We start from the raw sequence: 24,629 nt of genomic DNA, 5'->3' as shown, positions 1-24,629 counted from the left end.
GATTCCCGCACTTTTTAGTGCACGCCCACGGCTCCCTCTTCCTCTCAGAACGCTAGCAGCCATTACTAGCAGCACGGCTGACGCTGGGGTTCTTCAGAGACGAGCTCCAACAGCGCTGGGAGCCCAGGCAGGGAATCTGGTGGTCACACAAACGCTGAGGGCGGTCGGTAAGCAGCACCTGTTACTAGGTGCTTGCTCCCCTGGGTGCAGAAGTGTATATTTATTTCCTTTTTTTGTATACATTTACTCTGTACGGCCGCACTGTGGCCTTGGCTATATACCCTCTTTGATTGCTCTAAAAGGAGACAACAGCATGTCGTCCGAAAAAAGCAAGGGTGCCAGGGCACAGGTTTACTTTGCAACCTGTACCTCATGTGCGGCTATGCTACCTGCAGGTTCCACCTATCCTCATTGTGTGCAATGCTCGGCCCCTGTGACACTCACTCAGCCGGAGCCTTTGCCACTAGTGGGACCCTCGGCCCAGGTAGAACAGTCGGCTGCCACTGTCCAGGTGACAGGGACAGAGTTTGCAGTATTTGCTGACAAACTTTCTGAGTCTATGGATAGATGGTCTGCTAAGATTCTAGAGGCTTTGCAGTCCAGACTAGTAACACAGATCCCGGGCACTGTTGAATCATTGTCCCCAGGCCCCCCTAGGTTGGAGCAGCAAAGTGCTCCTGGGGCGACTCATAGCTCCCACGGTGAGGACTATGACACGGACCGCAGTCCCAGGCCAGCTAAGCGGGCTCGCCGGGAGCTTCCCTCGACTTCATCACAGTGTTCAGGGTCTCAGCATGAGGAATCTCTGGAAGATGAAGCGGAGGTGGCAGATCAGGGCTCTGATTCTGACGCCGCTCTCAACCTTGATACACCTGAAGGGGACGCCATAGTAAATGACCTTATAGCGTCCATCAATCAGGTGTTAGATCTTTCTCCTCCAACTCCTCAGATTGAGGAGTCAGCTTCTCAGCAGGAGAAATTCCATTTTAGGTTTCCTAAACGAGCACGGAGTGCATTTCTTGATCACTCCGACTTCAGAGATACAGTCCAGAAACACCGAGCTTTTCCAGATAAGCGCTTTACTAAGCGCCTTAATGACACACGTTATCCCTTTCCCCCTGACGTAGTCAAGGGTTGGGCTCAGTGTCCCAAGGTGGATCCTCCAGTCTCCAGACTGGCGGCTAGATCCATAGTTCCAGTGGCAGATGGTGCATCACTCAAGGATGCCACTGACAGGCAGATAGAGCTCCTGATGAAATCCATCTATGAGGCTATAGGCGCGTCTTTTGCTCCGGCATTTGCAGCCGTATGGGCACTCCAAGCTATCTCAGCTTGTCAGTCTGAGATTAATGCAGTTACACGTGCCTCTACTCCGCAGGTTGTGTCCTTAACCTCTCAGGCGTCGGCGTTTGCGTCCTACGCCATGAATGCTGTCCTGGACTCTGCGAGCCGTACGGCGGTAGCATCCGCCAATTCGGTGGCAGTCCGCAGGGCTATGTGGCTACGTGAATGGAAGGCAGACTCTGCTTCCAAGAAGTTCTTAACCGGTTTGCCATTTTCTGGCGACCGCCTGTTTGGAGAGCAATTGGATGAAATCATTAAACAATCCAAGGGAAAGGAATCGTCCTTGCCCCAGTCCAAACCCAACAGACCTCCACAAAGGAAGGTGCAATCGAGATTTCGGTCCTTTCGGACCTCAGCCAAGTCTCAATTCTCCTCGTCCAACAGGCCACAGAAGGGTCAGAGGAACTCTGACTCATGGCGGTCTAAGTCACGTCCTAAAAAGACCGTCGGAGGAACCGCTCCCAAAGCGGCCTCCTCATGACTTTCGGCCTCCCCAAACCGCATCCTCGGTCGGTGGCAGGCTCTCCCACTTTTGCGACGCCTGGTTGCCACATGTCCAAGACCGATGGGTGAGAGACATTCTGTCTCATGGTTACAGGATAGAATTCCGCTCTCGTCCTCCGACTCGTTTCTTCAGAACATCTCCGCCCCCCGAGCGAGCCGATGCTCTTCTTCAGGCGGTGAGCACTCTGAAAACAGAAGGAGTGGTGATCCCGGTTCCCCTTCAGCAATGAGGTCAAGGTTTCTACTCCAACTTGTTTGTAGTGCCAAAAAAGGACGGATCTTTCCGTCCCGTCCTGGACCTCAAGCTGCTCAACAAACATGTGAACGCCAGGCGGTTCCGGATGGAATCCCTCCGCTCCGTCATCGCCTCGATGTCCCAAGGAGACTTCCTAGCATCAATCGACATCAGAGATGCTTATCTCCACGTGCCGATTGCACCAGAGCATCAGCGCTTCCTGCGTTTCGCCATCGGGGACGAACACTTTCAGTTCGTGGCGCTGCCCTTTGGTCTGGCGACAGCCCCTCGGGTCTTCACCAAGGTCATGGCAACAGTGGTAGCGGTCCTGCACTCGCAGGGACACTCGGTGATCCCTTACTTAGACGATCTCCTGGTCAAGGCCCCCTCTCAGGTGGCATGCCAACACAGCCTGAACATTGCTCTGGAGACTCTCCAGAGATTCGGGTGGATCATCAATTTCCCAAAGTCAAAATTGACTCCGACCCAATCGCTGACATATCTCGGGATGGAGTTTCACACTCTCTCAGCGATAGTGAAACTTCCGCTGGACAAACAACGTTCACTACGGACAGGGGTGCAATCTCTCCTTCGAGCCCAGTCGCACCCCTTGAGACGCCTCATGCACTTCCTAGGGAAGATGGTGGCGGCAATGGAGGCAGTTCCATTTGCGCAGTTTCATCTGCGTCCACTTCAATGGGACATTCTCCGAAAATGGGACAGGAAGTCGACGTCTCTCGACAGGAACGTCTCCCTGTCTCGGACAGCCAAGGCCTCTCTTCAGTGGTGGCTTCTTCCCACGTCTTTGTCGAAGGGGAAATCATTTCTGCCCCCATCCTGGGCGGTGGTCACGACGGATGCGAGTCTGTCAGGGTGGGGAGCGGTCTTCCTCCACCACAGGGCTCAGGGTACCTGGACTCAGCCAGAGTCCTCCCTGCAGATCAATGTTCTGGAGATAAGGGCAGTGTATCTAGCCCCAAAGGCGTTCCAGCCGTGGCTGGAGGGCAGGCAGATCCGAATTCAGTCGGACAACGCCACGGCAGTGGCATACATCAACCACCAAGGCGGCACACGCAGTCGGCAAGCCTTCCAGGAAGTTCGGCGGATTCTGCTGTGGGTGGAAGCCACAGCCTCCACCATCTCCGCAGTTCACATCCCGGGCGTAGAAAACTGGGAAGCAGACTTTCTCAGTCGCCAGGGCATGGATGCAGGGGAATGGTCTCTTCACCCAGAAGTGTTTCAAGAGATCTGTTGCCGCTGGGGGAAGCCGGACGTCGACCTAATGGCGTCCCGGCACAACAACAAGGTCCCTATGGAAACTAGAAAAGAGAAGCGCTGATAGGGTTTTACCAGATTACACATACGGTTTAGCATATATCAAAATACACTCACCGATTCAGGTTGTGAGAGGTCACAACCACCATAGATAGCATCAGATAATGGCGGCTGCAGCGGCCCCACGTGTTTGCAGATCAAAGTGGAGAAGGAGAAGGGGTTAAACCCGCGCAATCCGCCAGATAAATTCAGAGGAGATGTTGATAATTCAGAACATTCTTTTATTCCATGGAATAAAAGAATGTTCTGAATTATCAACATCTCCTCTGAATTTATCTGGCGGATTGCGCGGGTTTAACCCCTTCTCCTTCTCCACTTTGATCAACAACAAGGTCCCGGCATTCATGGCACGGTCTCAAGATCACAAAGCTCTGGCAGCAGACGCGCTAGTTCAGGATTGGTCGCAGTTTCGACTGCCTTATGTATTTCCTCCTCTGGCCCTACTGCCCAGAGTATTACGCAAGATCAGGTCCGACTGCAGCCGCGCCATCCTCATCGCCCCAGACTGGCCGAGGAGGTCGTGGTACCCAGATCTGTGGCATCTCACGGTGGGTCAACCGTGGGCACTGCCAGACCGTCCAGACTTACTGTCTCAAGGGCCATTTTTCCATCTGAATTCTGCGGCCCTCAACCTGACTGTGTGGCCATTGAGTCCTGGATCCTAGCGTCTTCAGGGTTATCTCAAGAGGTCATTGCCACTATGAGACAGGCCAGGAAACCAACGTCCGCCAAGATCTACCACAGGACGTGGAGAATCTTCTTATCCTGGTGCTCTGATCAGGGTTTTTCTCCCTGGCCATTTGCCTTGCCCACTTTTCTGTCCTTCCTTCAATCCGGACTGGAAAAGGGTTTGTCTCTCGGCTCCCTTAAGGGACAAGTATCGGCGCTATCTGTGTTTTTTCAAAAGCGTCTAGCCAGGCTTCCGCAGGTCCGCACGTTCCTGCAGGGAGTTTGTCACATAGTCCCTCCTTACAAGCGTCCGGTAGAACCTTGGGATCTGAACAGGGTGCTAACGGCTCTTCAGAAACCACCTTTCGAGCCAATGAGAGAGATTTCTCTTTCACGCCTTTCACAAAAGGTGGTCTTCCTAGTGGCAGTCACATCACTTCGGAGAGTGTCGGATCTGGCTGCACTGTCATGCAAAGCCCCCTTCCTGGTGTTCCACCAGGACAAGGTGGTTCTGCGTCCGGTTCCGGAATTTCTCCCTAAGGTGGTATCCCCTTTTCATCTTAATCAGGATATCTCCTTACCTTCTTTTTGCCCTCATCCAGTTCACCAATGTGAAAAGGATTTGCACTTGTTAGATCTCGTGAGAGCACTCAGGCTCTACATTTCACGCACGGCGCCCCTGCGCCGTTCTGATGCACTCTTTGTCCTTGTCGCTGGCCAGCGTAAGGGGTCGCAGGCTTCCAAGTCAACCTTGGCTAGATGGATCAAGGAACCGATTCTTGAAGCCTACCGTTCCTCTGGGCTTCCGATTCCTTCAGGGCTGAAAGCCCATTCTACCAGAGCCGTAGGTGCGTCCTGGGCATTGCGGCACCAGGCTACGGCTCAGCAGGTGTGTCAGGCGGCTACCTGGTCGAGTCTGCACACTTTTACAAGACACTATCAGGTGCATGCATATGCTTCGGCAGATGCCGCCCTAGGTAGGCGAGTCCTTCAGGCGGCAGTTGCACACCTGTAAGAAGAGGCCGTTTTTTCGGCTCTTTTTATCGAGGTATTCTTTTACCCACCCAGGGATTGCTTTTGGACATCCCAATTGTCTGGGTCTCCCAATGGAGCGACAAAGAAGAAGGGAATTTTGTTTACTTACCGTAAATTCCTTTTCTTCTAGCTCCTATTGGGAGACCCAGCACCCGCCCCTGTTCCCTTCGGGCTGTTGTTTTTTTGTGTACACATGTTGTTCATGTTCATTGTTCTTTGGTTCATGGTTCAGTTCTCCGAACATCCTTCGGATTGAATTTACCTTAGACCAATTTATAAGTTTCCTCCTTCCTGCTTTGGCACCAAAACTGATGGGCCCGTGATGCACGGGAGGGTGTATAGCAGAGGGGAGGGGTTACACTTTTTAAAGTGTAATACTTTGTGTGGCCTCCGGAGGCAGAAGCTATACACCCAATTGTCTGGGTCTCCCAATAGGAGCTAGAAGAAAAGGAATTTACGGTAAGTAAACAAAATTCCCTTCTTCTTTGGAATAAGACATTGGATCGCAGCTATCAAGGTTACATTTTATTCGGCTTCCTATGACCTACAAGCCCATATAGACAGCGTAGAAGGGCTGAATCCTACTGACAGATTCCCTTGACATAAATCGTTCAGACCTGATGAAACTGGTCTTATTTTGAAATTGGATGTATAATCCTTAATGGAGGGATAACTCAGTCTTTGCCCTCCTAGTTTCATTGGCAATTCCTCAGTGTCCCTCACACTGCTCTGTATAAGCTACTCTCAGCTATTCCGGGTGAGCAGACATTGAACACGCTTGAACTCATAATTATTTCTCTATGTGATGCTCATCTGAATATCAGGATTATAGAGTTCCATTCTCACATGGATTTTAAGCTTAATCACTAGGGATGAGCGAACCCGAATGGTAAAGTTTTGGGTTCATACCAAACAACGGGTGTCCAGGACTCTAAAACAAACTTAAAAAAAATTAAAAAGTCCAAGTTCGCAGTTTGGGTGCTGTTCATATGCTAATAAAGTTTGCTAAAAGGCTGTAAAAATATGAAGAATATGACCTATAAAAATATGAAGAAACTATCCAAAATTACTTCTTATTTGCGCCTAAATTCAAAGCATTTATTTAAATGGCTCTTTAATGTGCTCTAAGGAGGACCTGTTGTGACCTCTAAAATGTTACTGCTGCAATACCTTGATGCTTTCCTTCCCTCACTCCCCTCCTCCTGATTCCAGAACCTTTTTGCTCTCTACCCAGGATGGTTCCCAGAGCTTAGACCTGAGCTCATTAACAGCTGTATAGTCCCCACAGCTTGGGCCTGAGCTCCTCAACAGCTGGATGGTCCCCACAGCTTGGACCTGAGCTGCTTAACAGCTGATGGTTTCCACTGCTTTGACCTCATCCTCTTAATTTGACTGGAGACTTGATACTGGTTTGAAAATAGTGGTCTGTATATGAAATGTGGATGTTTGAAGATTATCTAAATCAATCTGGATGAGGTGTCAGGATGGTTCCATTTTGTAACACTTTCACCATCACCTGATATCTCACTCTTGTGAAACCGCAAACCGCACTGGAAGAGATCCAACAGCCGTGGCACACACTGCAGATCAGCAACAGGGGAAACCAAATCCATGCTCAAGGGGAAAGCAGCAGCTCTAGTTCTGGATCTCCAAGCAAGCACATGCCTCGTGCTTGGATCTGAAGGCAGAATGATCAGTGATGGTGTTCAGTATGGCCTGGGCTCTTATTTACAGAATTCTGGAAGGGAAAAACCTGGTGACAGGTTCCCTTTCACAAACTGGTTAGTTGTCATTGATTTCTGTCCCACACATTAGTCGGCTGCACACACTTGTGTTCCTGCGTCATAACCTCCCCTTTTCTATAGCTTTAGCCTAATAAGAGTAATGTTATGAATTTGATGGATATCTGCATGCTGAACTTGTCTGTTTTTATCACTTTGTGTTCTGCAAAAATAAACCCCTTACTAAACTGTTACATTGTTTAACTTCTGTGGAAAAAATATTTCCGTGCAAGAAATATAGAACTGGATTTCCAGGACTGGTCTCGGAAGGTAGGTTTTTTTCAGCACTTTATGAGATGCACGGAGCGGCTGGAAGGATGATGGTAAGGTGTTTGAAGATACTAGAGGACATTGTGGTTTTTAGCCTATTGTTAACTAGTATGGCCTTTACATGTCAGTGCTGTTCAGACTCACATGTAATGTACCTGGGGTAGATATGATCCCTGTTTTAGAAACTTTTTTTAGTTAGAGACATTAATTGAGCCACATGGCGTCTAAAATATTAATGGAAGGTCATAAAGATTGGATATCAGAAACACTACATTATTAATTAACTAGTAAAAAAATATATAAAACCTGAGAGGTGACATATTCCCCCTTCAGAACATATCTGGGTACATAGTTATCCTCTGCGTAGCATTTTTTTGTCGGTAGCATTTGAGATGTGTGATTTGTTCTCTGAATTAAGCAGCGGACAGTTACTGAAGCATTTACTATGGGCTCTTTGCTTGCCACACATGCGCTGTAATCTCTAATATGTTCTTTCCTAGGTGACCGCTGTCATAAAATGCCTGACGTGGCTCCAGGCTCCACCTCACTCTTAGTTTTAAGATGTGTGCTTGGAGAGGGCTGAATTTACAGGTCCTCCTAGCCATGCGATGGTACGCGAGAGTAGGCTTCACCCAACCAGATACCAAAGGGCCTTTTACAGTGTATAGTCATACGGGGTGTTCTTAGTAAAGGGAACTTTCATAGGTCTTTTGTTTTGATTTGACAGATTTAATTTTAAAAAGAAAAAAAAAAGCTGTAGAAAACATCTGACATTTATTCCTAACTCTTTTCCACCTTTTCTTTTTTCTCTCTGACTTTCTGATGTACAGGTCGAGTAACAAACCTGCGTCGAGCTACATATGTGGTCTTGGATGAGGCAGACAGAATGTTTGACATGGGTTTTGAGCCACAGGTAAAGAATCTTTTTATACAGTGCCTGTAGTTGCAATGCAGGGATTTTTTTTTGTGTAATGTCCTCTATGTTGAGATATGGTTTCTTGTTATGACCTTGCATGAATTCAATGCCACATACATTTTATTGCATGTACATATCAGTTTTTAGTGTTGGAACTTAACACTAGAAGTCCTAGAGAGGGGTCATTTAACATTTCTACCTTTGGAACCCAGAGACGGGTCGAATGACCTGAAGGATTTTAGCTAACCTCCTGTAATCGCCGTCTTTTGTTCTGTAATTAAGGCCATTACTGTCGCACCACAGGAGGTTGTTGTTTTCCATTGAGTTTAGCCGTTTAGTTTCTAGTCAAGTTAGATCAGTTTGGACTAAGGGTCATTTGACCCTCTTTCGGGACCTCAGGGGGAGCTCGAAATTTCTGGGACTGCTAGTGTTAAAAGGAACCTGTCAACAGATTTGGGGCCTATAAGCTGCGGCCACCACCAGTGGACTCTTATATACAACATTCTAACATGCTGTATACAAGAGCCCAGGCCGCTGTGTGGAACGTAAAAATCACTTTATAATACTCACCTAAACGGTCGATGTGGTGGTGTTGGGTTATATGGGCGTCTCTTTTCTTCGGTGCCGGTGCCGCCTCTTTCGGCCATCTTCATTCTCCTTCTGAAGCCTGTGTTAATGACGCGTCATACACACTCGCCAGTTCCGTGCAGGCACACTACAATACTTTGATGTGCCCTGCTCAGGACCTCAATGCTGGCGAGTGTGGATGACGTAGGACGCGTCATGCACCCCAGCTTCAGAAGGAAGATGACAAAGATGGCGGAAAGAGGAGGCGCCGGCACCGGAGAACGAAGACGACTATATGACCCAACTCCACCACAGCGACCGTTTTAGGTAAGTATTATAAAGTGATTTTTTTTTTTTTTTTTTTTTTTTTTTTAAATCAGATCTTTTTTTATTAAATCATTAGGGATCGATACAGAGAGTATTTCACTTTTCATATAACTGATAACAATAAACAACAGATAAACACGTGATTTATAAATCAGGTTCTTTCTCTGCATGTATGTAAATATAGTAATAGAGTTCTCAAATCATAATTATATTATATAGCTTGAGCCTACAAACCTCGTGGCTCTACAAATAAACAAAACTTAAATTATGCAATAATGCCTCAGACTAACAGAAGCACCTCCTCCATCAGCCGTGTCGCTCCTCATCATATTGCTATACTCTCCCGCCCCTCCCTCTCCGTGCAGTCATCAATGAAACCGTTCCAGTCCTCTCTCACCTCTTCATTCAAAGTCCACTTCGCCACAGAAAAGACTAGTTTTATTTCCCTTCCTCACACATGCCATCACTGCAGGCACAACAGTAACCGGTCCAGCATTGCATCCCGAACCAGTGCACTAGAGGGTAGGCCCGGCAACTCCATCCATGGCCGCCAAATGTTGTAAAACTTTTTCAATGTTTTTCTTGTTAAATAAACTCCCCTTTCCAATCTTATGACGTTATTTAATTTGTTTTTGAGCTCTGGTAATGTTGGTGGTAGAGGGTCTAACCAGTGATATGCAAGTAGCTTTCTTGCTTGGTACAAGATACGGGCTATTCCCAGAGCTGTTGGAGAATCCGGATCCACTTCTCCTTCCCACAGACTCAACAGGCACAGGCGGGGCGACGGTTGTATTGTGATATGATATATTTGATCTATAAGTCCCAGGGTTTGGTTCCAGAAATCACCAATGTGTCCACACTCCCACATAACATGCATCAAATGGGCATCATCCTGTCCACACCTAACACACTGTGTGTTTGGTCTGAGTCCCATCTTAAATAGTAGACTGGGAGTTTTATATACCCTGTGGATGAGATATATTTGAGACAGCTTTTGGCACTCCGATACCGCCAGTTTAGGAACTTGTTCCAATATATCAGACCACTGGCCTTCCGTCAGGGGACCGACGTCTCGTTCCCATTTGCTTTTAACAATTATAAAGTGATTTTTACATTCTACACAGTGGCCTGGGCTCTTATATACAACATGTTAGAATGCTGTATATAAGAGCTTAATGGTGGTGGCCGTAATTTATAGGCCCCAAAACTGATGACCGGTTCCCTTTTAAAGAGATTGTCCCACAATGTATATTTTAATTTATAGATCTTGGAATATAATAAGTTCAACAATTGGATGTGTGCAAAAAAAGTTCTGCGTTCTGTGCTGAGATAATCATGAGTGGGCGCCTGCTATGTACTGTTATTTGCTTTGTCTAACCATGCAGAGCTGCTACAATTCATGGTTGTTACATACCGCAGCTCCTGGCTAGGGGAGGAAGCATAAGTACTGTATATACTCGAGTATAAGCTGACCCAAATACAAACCAAGGCACCTAATTTTACCCCAAAAACCTGTGAAAACTTATTGACGCAAGTATGAGCCTAGGATTATAAGACGCACCCCAAATTTACAGAAGAAAAATTGGAAAAAATATTTTTTTATGTTAAATTTGGGGCCCGTCTTCAAATCCTAATGTGTCTTATATTAGCTCACCACCACGAGTGGCTCAGGAGGCTGTGTCGGCTATGCTGCAGGCTCGGAGGAAGGGGGTGTCCGTGGCTTAGGAAGGTCACAGGACGGCAGGTCAGCAACACCCATCGAGCCACTGTAGCGCTGAACCTCTAAATGTGACCCCGCTTCGCCGTGCCAAAACGGTAAGCTTTATCCGGATAAGAAGACCCGCCCCCATTTCCCCCTTGGTTTGGGTGGTGAGGGGGGGGGGGGGGGGGGAGTGCATCTTATAATCCAGAAGTGGGACGCTCACTTGAGTAAAGCAAAAAGCATGAGCTGAAAAAGTCGGCTTATACACGAGTATATACGGTAGCTTATGATAAGTGAGTGCATAGACAAATCCGCATGGGCTTACAGTTCTTTGTGTGAGGTAACACATTTCCCTGCCTGTCTGTTTTATCACAGGAGTGAGTGTTTCTGACAGGTCACCACTGTTGTGTGTGTATCAGAAATCAAGTTGGTAATCTATAAAAACACTTTTAACAGAGAAAGTAGCAGCTGTGTGAGCCCCTGCAGTTTTGTGTGTATACTCACTTATCATAAGTGATTTATGCTTAGTAGATTAGCCAGGAGCTGTGGTATGTGCTGACCATGAACTAGAGTAGCTCTTCTTGCTCAGAAACAGCCATTACACAGTACATAGTAGGGGCAAATTTATAAGATTATCTCAGAAATTATTTTTTTCCTGAACATATCCAATTTCTGAACTTATTATTATTCCTAGACCCATTAATTAAAATCTAGTCTGTTCTTGGGGCAACCCCTTTAAATGTCCCCAACAGCACCAAGTCCAATAAATAAGTCAAATTGTCTATCTCAGTCGGTCCAGTGCAGCCGTTCCGGAGGTCTTATTCTTTCTACAGTGATGTGATGACATGCCAGCCATGTGTCAGCGTTTTGTGCTGCTCGTGTAGGTGTAATGTTCATGTATGCATGGGCAGGATGTCAGTTCTACTGTAAAGTATACATACGCCAGCTTAGCCCACCGGACCTGCTGCCCTAGACTGTCGGGGAAAGGTGGTTTATAGTTGTATTTTTTATTTTGTTACATTGCCACTGTTTGGGAAATTTGTAAAAGTGTATGAAAAAATAAAATAAAATAACATTCTTTGATGACTTTATTCTGCTTTGTATACTTTATTAAATTTTAAGGGGTTTACAATAACAGGGGAGGGGGTAATTGAAGTATTTGAAATGCATTCTTAAAAATATTGTTGAAATAACAAAGAAGGGGAAGAGGAAGGGAAGAAAGGGTAGGCTAAAAGTGGATGGGAAGGGGTATTAGAGGGGAAGTGGGAATGGAAGGAGTTAGGGAATATAAAGGGGGAGGAGAAAGGGAAGGAGGAAGACGTTGAGGTAATTCGTTAAGTTTCAAAGTCAAGCAAGATTATAAACTCATATTCATTTAGCACAGTATATAAACACATTCGGAAATAACATATTACATTTATATTATTTAGATAATGTCAAGGAACTAATTCAAAACAAGGTTTGGCATGTATTTCTGGGACCAAAGAGACCATCTTATTTTATATCTTTGATAGTTTTTTTCTTTTAACGCAATATTATACTCCTATAAATTATGAGCTGAAACCCTGTCCGTAACTTCTGAAATAGATGGGATTCTTTCTTCTCTCCAGTTGGCTGCTAATAAATTCTTAACTAAGAAAATGTGACAGACAATGTATCTATACTTTTTCTCATATTCTTCTAACCCTATGGAAAGAATAACCAATTCTGGAGTAAGATTTATATCTTTTGTAGTCAATTGCTTTAAGAGGTCTCTGACTTTCTTCCATAAGGGTTTAAGTAAAGGACATCCCCAGAAAATGTGGATAAAGGATCCATTTTTCCCACAACCTCTCCAACATAGTGGTGAGTTTTCAGCAGAAAACTTGCACAACTTTAGAGGGGTATAGTACCATCTGGAATACACTTTATAATATGTCTCCTGAAGAGAAGCACAGGTTGCAGTTGCATAAGTTGTTTCCAGAGCTTGTTTCCATGTACTTATAGGGAATTCCTTGTGCAAATCTTTCTCCGAAATATTTAGGTTTAGCTTTTTCTCAAATTCATAATCTTCATATAGCAAGGAATATATATTACTGGTTTTCCAAATAATTTGGTTTAGTGGATTATTCAATAAATTTATTAGGGGTTTAGGAAGCTGAAATCTAGGTTTTTTGTTTGTAAGAAAATTTTCTATACGGTACCAAATTTTTTTCTCTTTATTTGGGATGTTAAGTTTGTTTTGTATGTTTTTGAAGGGCAAGATTTTGTTATTTTCTATTAAGTCGAGAAAATTGTTTATGTTGTATTGTTTCCATTTTATTATGTTCATTTTGGGAGTCAGAATTTGTATTGTTACAATTGGGCAACATTTAATATCCTCCAAAGGTACATTATCTTTCATCAATGTTTTTAATAGGGATTTCCATACCCATAGTTCTGCTTTACTTGTTTGAAATGTAGTTAATGTTTTTTGTGTGTTTTAAAAGTTGGGCCAAAATGATATCTGATATGGGAATGTTTCGATTATAATGTTTTTCTATATGTACCCAACTATTTTTAAATTCGGTAATTAGACTATTTTGGGTCTGTTTAATGAGACTAGTTAAATAATAAGCGTAAATATTCGGTAAACCTAGGCCTCCATTCCTCTTATGTTTACATAAAATGTTTTGGGAAATTCTAGGTTTCTTATTTTGCCAGATGAATAGTGATAACTGAGATTGTAGTTTCTGGATCCAGGGCTTAGGAATTGTTGTTGTTAAACATCGGAATAGGTATAGAATTTTCGGCAAAATAATTTATATGATATGACCTTTCCCATCCTTGAAACTTCAGTCATCTTTAAATTTTTCAATTCATTTTGGATGTTGTTTAATAATGGGGTAACGTTCATAGATACAATTTATTTGGTTGGGTTTGTAATGTATATCCCTAAATATTTCAATTTTTCAGTTTCCCACTTGAAGGCAAATTCCTTCTGAATACAATCTTTTAAATCAGGGTCTATGTTATAACCCAAAATTTGGGACTTAGAATAATTGATTTTATAATATGATACGGCTGAGAAATTATCCAGAATATTAATTGTATTTCTAAGTGACTCTAGTGGGTCGGTTATACTAAGAATTACATCGTCAGCATATAGTGTGATTTTATACTGTTTGTGATTTGTGGAAATACCTTTTATATTTTCTCTTACTCTAATTTTTTCAGCTAGGGGTTCCATCATTAAGGCAAATAATAAAGGAGAGAGTGGGCAGCCCTGTCTGGTTCCATTGCTTATAGAAAAATTACTAGAAGTTATTGACGTAGATTTTTGCAGTGGGTTGGGAATAAATTTCTAATATTAATTTTAATATCTGACCATTAAATCCAAATTTTTTCAAGGTTGCTATCATGTAACCCCAATGGATCCTATCGAAAGCCTTCTTTGCATCCAATGAAAGGAGCAGAGAAGGCTCCTGATTTTTCTCAACCAGATCCACAAGGTTCAAAATTTTACGCGTCGCATCAGATGACTGCCTGTCTTTAATAAACCCCACCTGATCCAAGTGGATCAAATTAGGGAGAATTTTCTGAAGCCGGTTTGCAATAAGCTTAGAGATTAACTGCATATCTGTGTCAATCAAGGATATCGGCCTATAATTTGACATGTCTAGAGGATCACCTTTATTTTTTGGGATAATAGTAATATTAGCTGTAAGCATCTCTTTTGGGATATGTCCTTCTGTAGATAAGTAGTTAATTAATCTGGTCAGATATGGGGATAATATATCTCCAAATGTTTTATAATATTCATTATTTAGCCCGTCGGGACCTGGTGATTTCTCTAATTTAAGCTGTTTGATGACTAATAAAACTTCTTCTTTTGTATATAGCTTATTTAAAGATTTTAAATCATTATTTGAAATTTTGGGAAGGTCAATTTTATCTAGAAAATCCTTTATTGATTTTTCAGCGGGTTGTATTAGGTTATCGTTATCTTTCAAGTTATATAAATCGTGGTAGTATCTGGCGAAGGAATTTGCAATATCTTTAGGATGTTTACAAAGGATGTTGTCTTTATTTTTAATTGCTGGTATTCTACTTTTAACTCTTTGTTGCCTAATTCTTTTCATCATTAATTTTGTGGGTCTATTATTAGAATGGTAAAAATTTTTTTTGTTTATTAACGTCACTTTGTTGTACTCTTGGGTTAGTAATGAATTTAGTTCTATTCTCAAATTTAGAATGTGGGAGTGATTTGCATCTGATGGGTTTATTATTTGTATGTGTTCAGCTTCCCTAATTTTGTCTGAAATTTCTTTGAATTTCTTCAATTTTTGCTTTTTATCTTTACTGTTAATTTGTATCATTATCCCTCTTATGACCGCTTTATGTGCGTTCCAAAGAGAGCTAATTGAGATGTCGTTTGTGTCATTTTCCTTGAAATAATTTTTAAAGGGAACCTGTCATCAGAAATTTCGCCCAAAACCTAAAAGATTCCCCCTCTGCAGCTCCTGGGCTGCATTCTAGGAAGGTCCCTGTTATTATTGTGCCCCATGTGAGACCAAAATAAAGCCTTTATAAAGTGCTACCTTTTTGTATGCAGCTTCTGTAAATGGGACACGGGGGCGGGCTCTCTGGCGTCCGTTATTCTGCCTCCTGGTCCTGTATGCCGCCCCCATCGCTCCTTTCCATATCTGATGCACCGCCCACTGCTCCAGCCATCCCCGCGCATGCCCAGTGCCAGTCTCACAGGACTGAGCAGTGTGACCGCTGGTGACGTGTGCGCAGGCAAGCGATTATGGGCGGGACTGTGACTGTTATCAGCAAGTACCCGCCCATAATCTCGTGAGCGCGCAAACCTCTCCAGCGGTCACACTGAGCTCAGTGTAGATGCTAGACTGTATGGGCTGCTTCCAGGGATGACGTCCCTTTGTCACGTGATAGGGGCGTGTTCAAAATACTATCACTATTGATAACAATAATAACAGGGACCTTCCTAGAATGCAGCCCAGGAGCTGCAGAGGGGGAATCTTTTAGCTTTTGGGCGAAATTTCTGATGACAGGTTCCCTTTAAGGGCTTCTTCAATTACTGCAGTATGTTTTGGGTTTCTAAGCAAATACGAATTGCACCTCCATATTCTATCACTATTATCTAATTTTCCAGAACCTATCTGAAAATTTACAGGGGAATGGTCAGACCAGGTTCTTTGACCTATGCTTACAGATTTAAATTTATTTATTGTAAATAATGTAGTTAGAACCAAGTCTATTCTTGAAAAAGTCTTATGGGAGTCAGAATAATACATATACTCTCTTGAACTCGTATTTAAGCACCTGAACATATCAAACAATTCTTCGTCTTCAAGCCAATTATCTAATGTAGGTAAAAGAGATCTTGTTTTAGATGTTGAATCTAGCATGCCATTTTATTCTGCTTTGTAACCCAAAAATATAAATCAAATGTAAAAAAATGTTACCCAGTATTATACATGTTTGATACATTAATGGTCCTTTTGGACAGGTTATGAGAATCATAGACAACGTCCGACCGGACAGACAGACAGTCATGTTCTCTGCTACATTCCCAAGAGCCATGGAGGCTTTAGCAAGAAGAATATTGAGCAAGCCTATTGAGGTCCAGGTTGGAGGCAGAAGCGTTGTTTGTTCAGATGTGGAGCAGCATGTGGTAAGAAAATAATAGTTTTTATATATTTTTTTTTTTTATAGCCTAATCAAAGTAAAGTCTAATTCTTATTGTCAATAAAACTCCGATATTCTTGTACTTAAAGCACCACTCCAGCGTTTGTTTTGTTTTTTGTGAAGTGGGGCTGTAAATCTAAGTACTTAACCCTTTGTCTTATACTCCTACTCTTCCTCTTTTATCGCCGCTGCTCCAGTGTTTCATGTAGCACGCCGGTGGTCACAACTCAATGTAAGTCTATGAGAACTTCATCTTGGCCTCATTCTGATCAAGTGACGAGCGTACTCCACTCCTAGTCATGCGCACTAGACCTCTCTGAAGCTGGGAAGCATACACCCGGCTTCATAGTGCGTATGACCGGCTGTGCGGTGACTTCTGATCATGTGCACTGACCCTAAGCCCAGTGTTCTGAAGCTGTGACAACGACACGGGTACGTGCATCACCGCTGATGACGCTGGGCCATGGGCATTGAATAGCATTTTAGCACGTCCCTGTGCGTGTGTTAAGAGGGTGGAATTAGTGCAGGAACTAACGCCCTTGTGACTAGTCCCTGGCCTCATTAGCATATCATAAAGATCTCTTTATCTATGCTACTAGATACAGGGATGGTTAGGCAATGATTAGCAATATGCACCTAAAACTGCTCGTGGTTCTGGGTGCATATTGCACCTTGCCTTTAAGATATTAGCCCTACTCCAAAAATAAGCTCTAGTTGCAGTTAAGTATGGAAGTGTCCAGGCAGCTGAAAATGTTAAAGAATACAACAGGACAATTCGTTAAAGAGGAAAGACAGCTCCAAAAGAGAGCAGATAGCCCCCCCCAAAAAAAATCGCACTCACCAGATCCTAAAAAAATGACAGCTGGCAAATGCCGACTGTGGATGGGCTCTTTAACAGAGATCTGCATCACTGTCTGGTCCTTTGCTGTTCCATTCTCTCACAGACATCAGATCCCAGTATCCCCGCACGCACACACTGGATCGCAGGATCATTCTGCTCTCACTAACTGTACGAGACTGATACTGCTTCCGGCCAGCAGGTGGAGCGACCCCCTGCCTTGCGAGGATTTCTCCTGGCTCAGGCAGGGATTCTCCGTCTTTTGGTGACCTCAAGTCAATAAACAGTGCCTTATCTTCCAGTCTGCTCTGTTGATTGTCACTGACATCATGCTGATCAGAGACAGACTCCACGCAGTTAGGCTGCAGGGAGCCGGCTGTCACCTTGGTGTCAGGATGTGTCTTATAATGTTATTCTTAAACCTAGAGAAACCCATACCACTGATATGTCATAGTAACAAGTGCATTGTACATAATTTAATACTAATGTGCTACAGATGAACACGAACAAGTATTTGCTGTTTCTTTTTCGCTCCATTGTGAGACCCAGACAATTGGGTGTATAGCTTCTGCCTCCGGAGGCCACACAAAGTATTACACTTAAAAGTGTAAAGCCCCTCCCCTTCTGCCTATACACCCCCCGTGCATCACGGGCTCCTCAGTTTTTATGCTTTGTGCGAAGGAGGCTGACATCCACGCATAGCTCCACATCTTAGTCAGCAGCAGCTGCTGACTATGTCGGATGGAAGAAAAGAGGGCCCATAACCGGGCCCCCATCATGCTCCCTTCTCACCCCACTCTTTGTCGGCGGTGTTGTTAAGGTTGAGGTACCCATTGCGGGTACAGAGGCTGGAGCCCACATGCTGTTTTCCTTCCCCATCCCTTAAGGGCTCTGGGTGAAGTGGGATCCTAATCGGTCTCCAGGCACATGAGACCGTGCTCCCTCCGCAGCCCCTGGGGAATCTGCTGACAGGAGCCGAGTATTGACAGGGACAAGGCCCTGCTACTGTGAGGTACTCTGTGTCCCCGTGGGGACCGCGCATAGATCGCTGATTCCACACACACTGCAGCACTGCTGGGTGTGTTAGTGCGCCGGGGACTACCGCGCCGGCCACGCTGTGAGGTACTCTGTGTCCCCGTGGGAACCGCGCATGGAGCGCTGGTGGCCATATACACTTCAGCACTGCTGGGTGTGTTTGTGCGCCGGGGACTACCGCGCCGACCGCGCTTATATGCCGGCCGCGCTTATTACTTTAGTCCCCGGCTTTTGCGGCCTAGTATCGCATATTCCCGCCCCCAGGCCTGCCAGTCAGGGGAAGGGCGGGACGCTGCACAGGACGTTGGTGCTGAGGGTTGGAGCATACTTTGTATCCTCCTCCCCCCTCATACAGCACACTGGGGCTCCAGATTCCCGCACTTTCTAGGGCACGCCCACGGCCCCCTCCTCTCCACAGAACGCCGGCAGCCATTCCTGTCAGCACTTCTAACGCTGGAGAGGAGAGACAACAGGCTCTGGGAGGCCCATGCAGGGATTCTGGTGATCACACAACCGCTTTGAGCGGTCGGTAAGCAGCACCTGAGGTGCTGGCCCCACTGAGTGCAGAAGTGTACATATATATATATATATATATGCTTATATGCTATACATTTACACTGTACTGTCGCACTATTGATTTTTGGCTATATACCCTCCTGGATTGTACTCAGAGGAGACAACAGCATGTCGTCTGCAAATAGCAAGGGTGCCAAAGCACAGGCTTACTTTGCAACCTGTACCTCATGTGCGGCTATACTTCCGGCAGGTTCCACGGACCCTCATTGTGTGCAATGCTCGGCCCCTGTGGCACTTACTCAGCCGGAGCCTCTGCTACTGGTGGCCCAGGTGAAACCACCTGCTACCACTGTCCAGGTGACAGGGACGGAGTTTGCAGTATTTGCTGACAAACTGTCTGAGAGTATGGATAAATGGTCTGCTAGGATACTAGAAGCCTTACAGTCCAGACCGGTGACTCAGGTCCCGGGCACTGTTCAATCATTGACCCCAGGTCCCCCTCAATTGGAGCTGCAAAGTGCTCCTGGGGTGACCCATGGGTCCCAGGGTGAGGTCTCTGACATGGACCGCAGTCCCAGGCCGCCTAAGCGGGCTCGCTGGGAAATTCACTCGACTTAATCACACTATTCAGGGTCTCAGCAGGAGGACTCTCCGGATGATGAAGCGGAGGTAGCAGATCAGGATTCTGATCCTGAGACCGCGCTCAACCTGGATACACCTGATGGTGACGCCATAGTGAATGACCTTATAGCAACCATCAATCAGGTGTTGGATATTTCTCCACCAGCTCCTACAATTGAGGAGTCAGCTTCTCAGCAGGAGAAATTCCGTTTCAGGTCTCCCAAGCGTACATTGAGTATGTTTCTGGATCACTCTGACTTCAGAGAGGCAGTCCAGAAACACCGAGCTTGTCCAGATAAGCGTTTTTCCAAGCGCCTTAAGGATACACGTTATCCCTTCCCCCCTGACGTTGTCAAGGGCTGGGCTCAGTGTCCTAAGGTGGATCCTCCTGTCTCCAGACTGGCGGCTAGATCCATAGTTGCAGTGGAAGATGGGGCTTCACTCAAAGATGCCACTGACAGACAGATGGAACTATGGTTGAAATCCATCTATGAAGCTATCGGCGCGTCTTTTGCTCCAGCATTCGCAGCCGTATGGGCACTCCAAGCTATCTCAGCTTGTCATGCGCAGATTAATGCAGTCACACGTTCGTCTGCCCCGCAAGTGGTGTCCTTAACCTCTCAGGCGTCGGCGTTTGCGTCCTACGCCATTAACGCTGTCCTGGACTCTACGAGCCGTACGGCGGTAGCATCCGCCAATTCGGTGGCAGTCCGCAGGGCCATGTGGCTACGGGAATGGAAGGCAGACTCTGCTTCCAAAAAGTTCCTGACCGGGTTGCCATTTTCTGGCGACCGCCTGTTTGGTGAGAGATTGGATGAAATCATTAAACAATCCAAGGGAAAGGATTCATCCTTACCCCAGTCCAAACCAAACAGACCTCAACCACGGAAGGTACAATCCAGGTTTCGGTCCTTTCGGCCCGCGGGCAGGTCTCAGTTCGCCTCGTCCAAAAGGCCTCAAAAGGATCAGAGGAACTCCGATTCATGGCGGTCCAAGTCACGTCCTAAAAAGACCGCCGGAGGAACCGCTCCCAAGGCGGCTTCCTCATGACTTTCGGCCTCCTCACTCCGCATCCTCAGTCGGTGGCAGGCTTTCCCGCTTTTGCGACGCCTGGCTGCCAAAGGTAAAAGACCGATGGGTGAGAGACATTCTATCCCACGGTTACAGGATAGAGCTCAGCTCTCGTCCTCCGACTCGTTTTTTCAGAACATCTCCGCCCCCCGAGAGAGCCGATGCTCTTCTTCAGGCAGTGTGCACTCTGAAGGCGGAAGGGGTGGTGATCCCTGTGCCTCTTCAGCAACAGGGTCACGGTTTTTACTCCAACTTGTTTGTGGTACCGAAAAAGGACGGATCCTTCCGTCCTGTTCTGGACCTAAAACTGCTCAACAAACACGTAAAAACCAGGCGGTTCCGGATGGAATCGCTCCGCTCCGTCATCGCCTCAATGTCCCAAGGAGATTTCCTAGCATCAATCGACATCAAAGATGCTTATCTCCACGTACCAATTGCACCAGAGCATCAGTGCTTCCTGCGTTTCGCCATAGGAGACGAACACCTTCAGTTCGTGGCACTACCTTTCGGCCTGGCGACAGCCCCACGGGTCTTCACCAAGGTCATGGCAGCAGTGGTAGCAGTCCTACACTCTCAGGGACACTCGGTGATCCCTTACTTAGACGATCTGCTTGTCAAGGCACCCACTCAAGTGGCATGCCAACACAGCCTGAGCATTGCTCTAGAGACTCTCCAGAGTTTCGGGTGGATCATCAATTTTCCAAAGTCAAATCTGACACCGGCCCAATCACTGACATATCTTGGCATGGAGTTTCATACTCTTCCAGCGATAGTGAAGCTTCCGCTGGACAAACAGCGTTCACTACAGACAGGGGTGCGATCTCTCCTTCAAGGCCAGTCACATCCCCTGAGGCGCCTCATGCACTTCCTAGGGAAGATGGTAGCAGCAATGGAGGCAGTTCCTTTTGCGCAGTTTCATCTGCGTCCTCTTCAATGGGACATTCTCCGAAAATGGGACAGGAAGTCGACGTCCCTCGACAGGAACGTCTCCCTTTCACGGGCAGCCAAGGCTTCCCTTCAGTGGTGGCTTCTCCCCACTTCTCTGTCGGAGGGGAAATCCTTCCTTCCCCCATCATGGGCTGTAGTCACGACGGACGCGAGCCTGTCAGGGTGGGGAGCGGTTTTTCTCCACCACAGGGCTCAGGGAACCTGGACTCCGACAGAGTCCTCCCTTCAGATCAATGTTCTGGAGATAAGGGCAGTGTATCTTGCCCTAAAGGCGTTCCAGCCGTGGCTGGAAGGCCAGCAGATCCGAATTCAGTCGGACAACTCCACAGCGGTGGCATACATCAACCACCAAGGGGGAACACGCAGTCGGCAAGCCTTCCAGGAAGTCCGGCGGATTCTTATGTGGGTGGAAGCCACGGCCTCCACCATATCCGCAGTTCACATCCCGGGCGTAGAAAACTGGGAAGCAGACTTTCTCAGCCGCCAGGGCATGGACGCAGGGGAATGGTCCCTTCACCCGGACGTGTTTCAGGAGATCTGTTGCCGCTGGGGGATGCCGGACGTCGACCTAATGGCGTCACGGCACAACAACAAGGTCCCAACATTCATGGCACGGTCTCAAGATCACAGAGCTCTGGCGGCAGACGCCTTAGTTCAGGATTGGTCGCAGTTTCAGCTCCCTTATGTGTTTCCTCCTCTGGCACTGTTGCCCAGAGTGTTACGCAAGATCAGGTCCGACTGTCGCCGCGCCATCCTCGTCGCTCCAGACTGGTCAAGGAGGTCGTGGTACCCAGATCTGTGGCATCTCACGGTGGGTCAACCGTGGCCACTACCAGACCGACCAGACTTGCTGTCTCAAGGGCCGTTTTTCCATCTGAATTCTGCGGCCCTCAACCTGACTGTGTGGCCATTGAGTCCTGGATCCTAGCGTCTTCAGGGTTATCTCAAGAGGTCTTTGCCACTATGAGACAGGCTAGGAAACCAACGTCCGCCAAGATCTACCACAGGACGTGGAGGATATTCCTATCTTGGTGCTCTGATCAGGGTTTTTCTCCCTGGCCATTTGCCTTGCCCACTTTTCTTTCCTTCCTTCAATCAGGATTGGAAAAAGGGTTGTCGCTCGGCTCTCTTAAGGGACAAGTCTCAGCGCTCTCTGTGTTTTTTCAGAAGCGCCTGGCCAGACTTCCACAGGTACGCACGTTCCTGCAGGGGGTTTGTCACATAGTCCCTCCTTACAAGCGGCCGTTAGAACCCTGGGATCTGAACAGGGTACTGATGGCTCTTCAGAAACCACCTTTCGAGCCAATGAAGGATATTTCTCTTTCACGCCTTTCACAGAAAGTGGTTTTCCTAGTAGCAGTCACATCACTTCGGAGAGTGTCTGAGCTAGCAGCGCTGTCATGCAAAGCCCCTTTCCTGGTGTTTCACCAGGACAAGGTGGTTCTGCGTCCGGTTCCGGAATTTCTACCTAAGGTGGTATCCCCCTTTCATCTCAATCAGGATATCTCCTTACCCTCTTTTTGTCCTCATCCAGTTCACCAGTGTGAAAAGGATCTGCACTTGTTAGATCTGGTGAGAGCACTCAGACTCTACATTTCTCGTACGGCGCCCCTGCGCCGTTCGGATGCACTCTTTGTCCTTGTCGCTGGCCAGCGTAAAGGGTCACAGGCTTCGAAATCAACCCTGGCTCGGTGGATCAAGGAACCAATTCTCGAAGCTTATCGATCTTCTGGGCTTCCGGTTCCCTCTGGGCTGAAAGCCCATTCTACCAGAGCCGTGGGTGCGTCCTGGGCTTTGCGGCACCAGGCTACGGCTCAGCAGGTGTGTCAGGCGGCTACCTGGTCGAGCCTGCACACTTTCACGAAACACTATCAGGTGCATACCTATGCTTCGGCGGATGCCAGCCTAGGTAGGCAAGTCCTTCAGGCGGCGGTTGCCCACCTGTAGGAAAGGGCCGTGGTACGGCTCTATTACGAGGTATTATTTTACCCACCCAGGGACTGCTTTTGGACGTCCCAATTGTCTGGGTCTCCCAATGGAGCGAAAAAGAAGGGAATTTTGTTTACTTACCGTAAATTCCTTTTCTTCTAGCTCCAATTGGGAGACCCAGCACCCGCCCCTGTTCCCTTCGGGCTGTTGTTCTTTGTGTACACATGTTGTTCATGTTGAATGGTTTCAGTTCTCCGAAATTCCTTCGGATTGAATTTACTTTAAACCAATTTATAACTTTTACTCCTTCTTGCTTTTGCACCAAAACTGAGGAGCCCGTGATGCACGGGGGGTGTATAGGCAGAAGGGGAGGGGCTTTACACTTTTAAGTGTAATGCTTTGTGTGGCCTCCGGAGGCAGAAGCTATACACCCAATTGTCTGGGTCTCCCAATTGGAGCTAGAAGAAAAGGAATTTACGGTAAGTAAACAAAATTCCCTTCTTTTGCTGGGCTAATGGTTGATGCAGGTCATGTGCTGTAGATAACGTTAAATGTTATTTCTCCAGATAGTGATTGAAGAGGACAAGAAATTTCTTAAATTGCTTGAGCTTTTGGGGCATTATCAAGAATCGGGATCCGTTATTATATTTGTGGACAAGCAGGAGCACGCAGATGGCTTACTGAAGGACTTGATGAGAGCATCATACCCTTGCCTGTCACTTCATGGAGGTAATTTTCACATTTACATTTGGCTTTTAATGGGGCAGTATTAGTGCTGGGTAGAAATGAGCGAACCTGAGGTTTGGTTTTCGAACAAAACAGCAACTTAAAAAAAAAAAATAAATCAAGGTTCGGATGCTTTATATGCAAACTTTGTTCGCGCAAGCAACGCTGTGCTCGGATACGCTCGGTGCTCAGCCATGTGCAAGCCCCTTGCAGTGTTTGAACGGCTGGCACTGGGGGTAACAGCATCATGATTACATATAGTGTGCAACCCAAAAATTTTTTGAAAAATCCCGACCACCCTCTCCCGGAAGTGATGTGCTTATGGCTGGCTGTTTGTGGGCGGAGACTCAAACTACCAATCAGTTACTTGCTCCAGGGTTCGGTTCAAGCTTGAGCCAGTGGAGGCTTGGCTCGTTTGCTGTCGGCAAACAGAACCTCCACGTAACCGATCATCTCTAGTGTAGGGGCGAACTCGCCGATATCTGGGAAAAAAAATCTGCTCTGGCCCAGAATTGATCCTGCATGTCTATGGGGACCAGAATCCTGCTCTTAAAATTGGTGGTAGAAATGATAGTGGGATTAGAGCAAGC

The 24,629-nt window shown here is 46.5% G+C and overlaps 1 protein-coding gene across 1 annotated transcript in view; it reads left to right on the top strand.

Annotated features, from left to right (window-relative positions):
* Nucleotides 1-24,629, top strand: part of DDX46 (DEAD-box helicase 46) — a 209,277-nt gene that overhangs the window by 111,398 nt on the left and 73,250 nt on the right. Inside the window, exons 13-15 of the mRNA XM_075344461.1 lie at nt 8,004-8,086; nt 16,177-16,341; nt 23,880-24,042. Coding sequence (XP_075200576.1) covers nt 8,004-8,086; nt 16,177-16,341; nt 23,880-24,042 — 411 coding nt within the window. The remainder of the gene's footprint in view (nt 1-8,003; nt 8,087-16,176; nt 16,342-23,879; nt 24,043-24,629) is intronic.

Source organism: Anomaloglossus baeobatrachus, chromosome 4, assembly GCF_048569485.1.
Source record: "Anomaloglossus baeobatrachus isolate aAnoBae1 chromosome 4, aAnoBae1.hap1, whole genome shotgun sequence".
Lineage (NCBI taxonomy): Eukaryota > Metazoa > Chordata > Amphibia > Anura > Aromobatidae > Anomaloglossus > Anomaloglossus baeobatrachus.
The sequence above is the reverse complement of the archived record's forward strand: the minus strand, read 5'-3'. Positions and strand labels throughout refer to the sequence as shown.